The sequence below is a fragment of the Lactuca saligna genome, chromosome 6 (assembly GCF_052625555.1).
Source record: "Lactuca saligna cultivar CGN05327 chromosome 6, ASM5262555v1, whole genome shotgun sequence".
Lineage (NCBI taxonomy): Eukaryota > Viridiplantae > Streptophyta > Magnoliopsida > Asterales > Asteraceae > Lactuca > Lactuca saligna.
Genome location: NC_136422.1, coordinates 26,940,039 through 26,948,427, shown reverse-complemented (window position 1 = coordinate 26,948,427; position 8,389 = coordinate 26,940,039). Strand labels below are relative to the sequence as shown.

At 31.6% G+C, this 8,389-nt stretch overlaps 1 protein-coding gene across 1 annotated transcript; it reads right to left on the bottom strand.

The window, feature by feature from the left end:
• Positions 1–5,132: 5,132 nt before the first annotated feature.
• LOC145000836 (phenylacetaldehyde reductase-like) lies at positions 5,133–7,069 on the bottom strand. The gene is made up of 6 exons (XM_078960119.1): positions 6,832–7,069; positions 6,519–6,688; positions 6,228–6,419; positions 5,962–6,124; positions 5,647–5,830; positions 5,133–5,460 (listed from the first exon to the last, which is right to left on the bottom strand). Exons 1-6 carry the CDS (start codon positions 6,953–6,955, stop codon positions 5,325–5,327), a joined length of 969 nt encoding a protein of 322 aa, XP_078816245.1. The 5' UTR covers positions 6,956–7,069; the 3' UTR covers positions 5,133–5,324.
• Positions 7,070–8,389: the final 1,320 nt, after the last annotated feature.

The window sequence follows — 8,389 nt, the reverse complement described above, 5'->3', positions numbered from 1 at the left end:
CTACATCTTTTTCCCTAGTCCTTATGTATCTCTTTAATCCAAATTTCGGGACGAAATTCTCTCTAATAGGGGGATAATGTAACATCCCGTTATTTTCTATCTTGTAAAGTCAACCAAAGCCAAACGAGGGTCAACTAAGGTCCTTTTCATTGTTTGGGTTTTATGTAGGTTATAATAATAACCTTTGTTTGATGAAAATCCTTAAAATAACTATAATTGAATTTAGACGGAAAGGGCTTAAAACCTTCAGGCTGCAAATGGTTCACAGCCGCAAACCCTCGCAACCGTGAATGAGGCCGTGAACGACTTCGGTCGTAATCAGGCTTCGACCGTAATCAGGATTCGGTCATAAACTCTCTGAATATTATCGCCTCGGAAACCGAAACCTTATCGCATTGGGGTACATTCTCGGTCGTAAACACTAGCTGACCTCGGACCATAAACGAGGTTCACGGCCATAACCCCCGGACTATGAACCCTCGCATATATATATATATATATATATATATATATATATATATATATATATATATATATATGTTCCAGCTTGTTTTTACTTCATTTCTTCACTTCTACTCGAGATTTCAAGCCTTTTTCTCTCAAGTATCATCAAGAACACCCGCCTTTTTCTCTCAAGTATCATCAAGAACACCCGCCTTTCTCTTCAAAATAGTAAGTGATTCTATTATATTCACTTGATATCCTTCTTATTCACAAGAAACTCTTTGATTTCATCCATGAATTCAATACTTTTGGTATAGATCTTCAAATCATCATCATTTACACCAAGAAGACCAAGAACACATACTTGTTCTTGGGCCGTAAACTCCCTAAAAGGCTTCCAGAATGTGAGTAACTCTTCTAACATCTAGTTATACAATAGAAACACTTAATTCCAACCAAGAAATAAACACTCAAATGCATGATCATCAAGAGTTCTGTAAACCCTTCATCCATGGTTGTGAACCCTTCATATGATCTTGAGGTGGCCGTAAATCCTTCATAAGATCATCATGTGGCCGTAAACCCTTCATAACAAAAAGTCTTGGCCATAAACACTTTATGTGTGTGCCCATAAACACCTCTATGTCCGTAAACACTTATAGTGTGGCTGTGAACTCCTTTCTTTCAATCACATGTGATTGTAACACTTCACTTCAAGTGTTTCCTAACACCTAAGGCTGTTTACCATACATGATATAAGCTAATTATACATATATATGTGTTATTATATGCTTAATAGGATCTAATTATGTTCAAGATGACACTTGGCATTCTTAGCATCCTATATGGATCTTACATTTGAATCACCCTCCAATAGGTGAGTTCATACCCCCATATTTTCATAGTTTTTACTGTTTTAAGGGGGGGGGGGGGGGGGGGCAATACAAGTCTAACACAAAGATTTTGTTTTACAAACAAATGGTTTCAAAATATTTTATCAAAATGGATTTCACATATAATCAAATCAAATGGTTTCAATGATTGTGTTAAAATGACATCAAGTCACCAAAAGTATTTCAAAATATTAAACTTCTTTTAAATGATTTCATAAACTTATATTTTTCCCCACAAATCATATATATATATATATATATATATATATATAGACACACACACATACACACACACACACACACACACATATATATATATATATATATATATATAAGGTTTAAAAGGCTTAGGACTGATAAACCACTTTGGTTCCTTTTCCTTGTTTGGATGTGGGCTTATAGTATCGGTTATTTGTTCGAATGTCGTTTAAATTTTACTTATATATAATTGTAGATGTATATAAGTATAAAAGTTATTTCATTCAGTTCAAATACCTTTTGTAACATACTGAGCAAGGGGTTGCATTCATGAACAGTTAGTATCAATTCAGAAAGTACATATAAATTATAGTAGGTATAATTTATGATTCATAGGAAATTAATTCACGGTTCAAGTATACTAAAGTACATTGTTTTACAAGAAAAAAATTTTGATCCAAAACTAATCAAGAGTATAAATCTTTCATATACGTGTTAAGAATACTAATTCAAGAACATACTGTCAATCATTCATTTTAGAATGATTGGGTTTTCATAACTATTGTACATGTAACTTCTATATGATTTTTATGAGTCATTTGGTTCAGGTTGTTTAATTCATTTAAAAACATAGTTAATGTTCTGACATTATAACCAGAATCTCCAGTCGGGGGTCGAAACAATGTGTGTACAAATCTATATTCATATTGAAAACCCCACACTCAGACTGCTAGCTACAGTCAGGCATACACGCCAACGAGTGATAGTTGTTATCAATTGTTTTTGGTGCCTTCAAACTGTCGGGTCAGGCCATCTACTCATTATGGTTATAATAACTCATTAAAAATAGATTAGTGTATAATTAACTAAACACATGTACATTTTCAAATTTTCAAAGTACTAGTTTACAAGATACAATTTATGGTATTACATTACAGTTTACAATAATAGCTTGTGGAACCAGACACACTTACAATTACAAGTTTTACAAAAAGGAATACAAATATAGAACATTGTTATACAAACAGAACAAATTTATGTGATTAAAACTACTTTTCATATACAGCTGAAAATATAGGTTATTCTGGAACAATTTACATATTCAAGAAACAAAAAACATACTTTCAAACATAAATACTTATGCACTCACTCAACTTTATGTTAATACTCTCTTTTTAAATTACTTGTATTCTCAGGGAATCAATTGACAGGTACTCCCCGAGCTTTTGAGAAGATGGAGCTATTTTGAGTCATGTCTTCTTATTTTGTATAACTATTTTGGTTTCAATATACAATGATTGACACATGTAAATACTTATACTTTTTAAAATACAGTGGTTGTTTGTACTTTGATTACTATGATGCATGTGTTGTGATACTTCAAATGAGGTCATCCACCCTCGGACGTTTCCGCCGTCTGGTTTAGGGGTGTGGCAGTTACTTTCATATTACACACACACACACGCATATATATATATATATATATATATATATATATATATATATATATATGATGTATTTTATGTAAATTACGTGTTATGTGTGCATATTATTTGTTTATCTTGAGATCTATGCTGGAAGAAAGATCTAAACTTTTTTCTTCATATCTGAACTATATATTTATTTTCTTTTCAGATCTAAACTTTTTCTTCAAATCTGGACTGTATATGCATTTTTGTTTCAGATCTAAACCTTTTCTTCAGATTTTGACTGTATAAGTATTTTCTTTTCAAATCTAAACCTTTTCTTAAGATCTAAACTGTATATGTATTTTCTTTTTAGATCTAAACTTTTTTCTTCAGATCTGAACTGTATATGTATTTTATATTTACAAATATGTTTGGTAGAACATGGGTAGATGAAATAGTTGGTGTGTGATGAAAGATAAGTTAGAGGATGAGATGAAAGGTGACATAGATCATGAGATGAGGGTGAGAGGTGAAAAATGAGAGAAAACTTTACCCCAAGCGTTGGCCTTGTCATCTAGTAGAGTATGGATGACAACCACAGAGTATTCTAGATGGTCCAGTGGAACACTAGCAGACTCACAACATGTAGGTGTTGTGAATGACATGTTCACCCGGTGTACTCTAAAAACTCATTGACATGTATTGCGTGTGGACTCCCGAAAATAATATTGTCGATAAATGAGATAAACTCGAGCAACTATGGACTTAACACCTGTTGGATGAACCCTGTCAACTATGGACTTAGTGTATGTTATATAAACCATAGCAACGATGGACTTCGTGCCTATTCCTTAGAAAAATCCTTAGGAATAAATAATGAGGGATAGCCGATTCATAGAGAAGATACTAAGAATAAAGAAGATAATGAGGATGGGTAAATGGGGTAATAGTTTGATGATGAAACATAATAACTATATTATTGTGGGTTGAAAACTCTATGTATTCACCAAGTTTCTCAACCTGACCCACTCAGTTTATTTGTATCACATACATCGATATAAAGCTACACTACACCAAAAGATTAAGGAGATATAGATCACTAGTGTAAATGAATGTAAGTTTTGTTTATGTTTGTGTTTATGTATTGACGATAACATTCCAAAGTTTTAAAATGAATAAAGATACATTTGTCCGGAAAATGCTTTGATAACATATTTATCATGTTTTTCTGGGAACAAATCCCGCAACACTTTTCTTTAAAAAGTTACTCTGATTTGAAAATAAAGTATAAACAAATTGGTTTTTTCCTGACAGTAAAAATGGGGATGTCACACACACACACACACACACACACACACATATATATATATATATATATATATATATATATATATATATATATATATATATATATTCGAATATCAGTGAAAGGTTATACATTTCAAAAGGAAAGTCATATGTTCTTCCAACAATATATAATAAACAATTGAAGTAGGCCTTTAATCATTTTGATCCTCATACTCTCCTTTGTTTAATGTAGTTGCACAAAGGTTTGTCTGTTTCAATAAGATATTGCAAGATTTCAATCACATGTACATCAACAATTAATTGTTTAATGGAACAGTTGAATAAAATAGAATGTTTATTTCACATTCAATGGATTCAACTCAACAATAATATATTATTGTTGAGTTGAATCCATTGAATGTGAAATAAACATTCTATTTTATTCAACTGTTCCATTAAACAATTAATTGATGTACAGGTGATTGAAATCTTGCAATATCTTATTGAAATCTTGCAATATCTTATTGAAACAGACAAACGATTGTGCAACTACATTATACAAAGGAGAGTATGAGGATGAAAATGATTAAAGGCCTACTTCAATTGTTTATTATATATTGTTGAAAGAACATACGACTTTCCTTCTCAAATGTATAATCTTTCACTGATATTCGACGGATATATATATATATATATATATATATATATATATATATATATATATATATATATATATATATATATATATTCTACATTCAATGTATTTGAAATTCAATGACCATTAAGCCTTTCAGTAAAAAGAAAAAATAAATAAATATATTATTATTTTATAAATATGTTTCATTAAACTTTTTAGAGTTAGTCGTTATAGGATTTAAGAGGTAAAGTTTTCCGAAACATATAACTTTTATGTGTCATTTCATTAAATTTTATAAACTTAAATAGATTATAGATGATTAAATTGTGCTTTGATGGTTATAGAAATCCAATCAAAACAAGCAAAATAAATAGAAGCAACACAAATTGATGTAGCTTGATACAATACTTGCATAATAGTTGCATTATCGATTAGCTTGTCATGTTACCAGATTGGTTATAGAAATTTCTTCTCCTTTAAGCTCTCAACGGTCTCCTTAATGCCTTCCTCAAGAGGTGTATAGTTAATACCCAAGCTTCTTGCTTTTTCTCTGGAAAACTGATACTTCACAAATGGAGTATCATCTGCACACCTGCAGTCATCCCATATATCGAATTTAGGAGCCTAATAAGAATATTTATCGGTAATATTTATTACAAAATCAAGCTAATTAAATAATGTGTACTGTATGATCTATCCATTTTTATGAGTCAAAAGTCATTAAATTCTAATCACATATGTACTCGAAGGTTACGAAAATAAAGAGGTAGCTTGTTACTTGTCAGGGAGCTTGAACGAAGGATAAAGCTTGCGTAGCATCTGTACCAGTTCTGAAAAATGGACAACGCTCTCAGCCATGCAGTATCTTCCACTTGCAGAAGGCGTTTCGAATGCCAGAATATGTGCGATCGCCACATCTTTGACATGAACGCACCCAAGGGTGATATTCGGGTATGTTGGTGCTGCGTTTTAATAAATATTTTAGAAACCAAATTAAGTTCAGAAATCACAGTTGAATAATTGCCGAAAATTCACAATGAAAACATGGAAAAAGATTCATTAGTTGAAATGGCGAGTGCATGCATATGCATACCGTTTATCAATCTGAAAATAGCGGCGGCACTTGTGTTAAGAGTTGGCTGCAAGAGAGATCCGACGACCATTGCAGGGTTGATGGCGACCATGTCGATGCCATTCTCTTTCACATATTTCCATGCAGCTTCTTCAGCCAAAGTCTTTGAAAGCGGATACCACAGCTGAATACTCAACAACAAATCCCATCACTGCGTGTTTATAATCCTTTTTCCCAGTTTCCAACATTAATCTAAAAAAGTGGTGAGAAGGTTCCGCTAAACTAACCTTTGTTTCCTTACAAAATCCTTCATCGGAAAACCAGTTTTCATCAACTACAACTTCCGGTGTCAATGGCGAACCACTGTACATAAGGGCAACTACAGATGAAGTCAAAACCACCCTTCGGATCAATGGAACCTTAGAACACGAACTCAAAACATTCAGTGTCCCCTTAACTGCGGGATCAATTAGCTCTTCCTACACACGTAAAACAGGACCACAATAACTACAATAACTACCAAAACAATGATCGTTTTTGGTCGGAAAAAGGCAAATAAAGTGTTAGACACGGGGCACCTGAGGGTTAGCGGTATGAATAAAGAAGGGAGATGCGGTATGAAAAACACCATCGCAGCCTTCAACAACCTCATCAAACGAACCAGGTTTCATCAAGTCTGCTTGAAACAAATGAAGCCTTTCCTTGGCTCCATTAAGTGCAAGCAAGTGCTCAGTTTTCTTTGGGTCATCTGAAGATGCAGGCATCAAAAAGTATAAATGAATGAGCACATCCGAAATTATATGTTTCATTGTAGCCCACAATATATAACTTATAGAATAGAGCTGACATATGATATGGTATAAAGGTATTCAGCAAGAGAGTAGGACTAACCGAGGTCACGAACGGAGGCCTTGACGGTGTAGCCACGGTCAAGCAAGAGCTTAACAAGCCATGAAGCAATAAAACCAGAAGCTCCGGTAACACACACTTTCTTCCCTTCCCCCGGCTTGCTCATCTTCTTCGCTTCCTAAATCATAATACGCTTTGTGAAAGTGTACTATTTTGGGATTTCTTTATAGGCCTATGATCGGGTAACCGCATAAGGTGCAAATAAGATTCAATTTAGTGATATTTTTTGACTTTATTATTTTGTTTTCCCGACCGTGACCAGAATTCAATTAAAAGAGCTTTAATCATATCGACTATATTAATTATATTGTCTCACTACAATCAGACGCAAACATGTGTACTTACCACCATGGATTAGTGACTTATAGTAGGTAAACAATCATACCATTTGAAAAACCACTATGTTCCACTTCCATTTTTACAATAGATGAATTAAAAAAATGTTATAAATTTTGTTAAATTAAAGTAACATCGTAAGGAAATCGTAAAAACTTGTATTTAAAAAAAAAAAAAAAAAAAACGTTAAGGATAAATTTATAAGAAGTTATGTTCCTTTTTGTCTAGTAACGTCACAAGCAGATATAGGGGTGTCAATTTATAACAAGACACGACAAAATTACATGAAACAAAACGAAATCGGGACGAAATTAAAATTTAATTTCGTGTTCGTGTTCGTGTCAAGATTAAAAAACACGATGTCGTGTTCGTGTTCATAAATCGACACGAAATTGACACGATTAAGCATGTGGTTGTCGGGTTTTTAGTTTTTGTCGTTTTTATCATGTTATATATTTTTAAGTATAAATGAAATACACTAATAATTATGTAATATTATCTTTGTCGTATCGTGTCGTTTCAGACAGAAACACGACACGACTACCCGATTTGACAGCCCTAAGCAAATATGTGGATGCCTAATTTCCATATATATATATATATATATATATATATATATATATATATATATATATATATATATATATATATATATATATATATATATATATATATATATATATAACTAACCGTTTACCCACGACAAGCGACGGATGTAAATAGTTTCTTTCATAAATTAGTTTCTAGAGATGATTAGTTCTTTTGTGCAAATAATTACTACATTTAAACAATTATGAATAAAAGTCATGTTAGCAAAAACAAAATTAATAACAATTAAAAATAAAAAGTTGGAATTTTTTATAAAAACAAAATTAATAACAATTAAAAATAAAAAGTTGGAATTTTTTATAACTGCATATGAATACTTGATTTATGAACTCATGTTTATAAGGTTATTTCTATATTTACATTTCACAGCTTTAATAATAATAATAATAATAATAATAATAATAATAATAATAATAATAATAATAATAATAATAATAATCCATTGAAATATATCTATTTCTAATATTAAAGTAAAATGAAGGTGATTATTATTATTTTTAATTATTGTTAATTTTTTACCCTTAAAATTGACAACCGGTTGAAGTACATAAGAGATGATTTTAATAAATACCAAATAGTCAAACACTTTATTCTA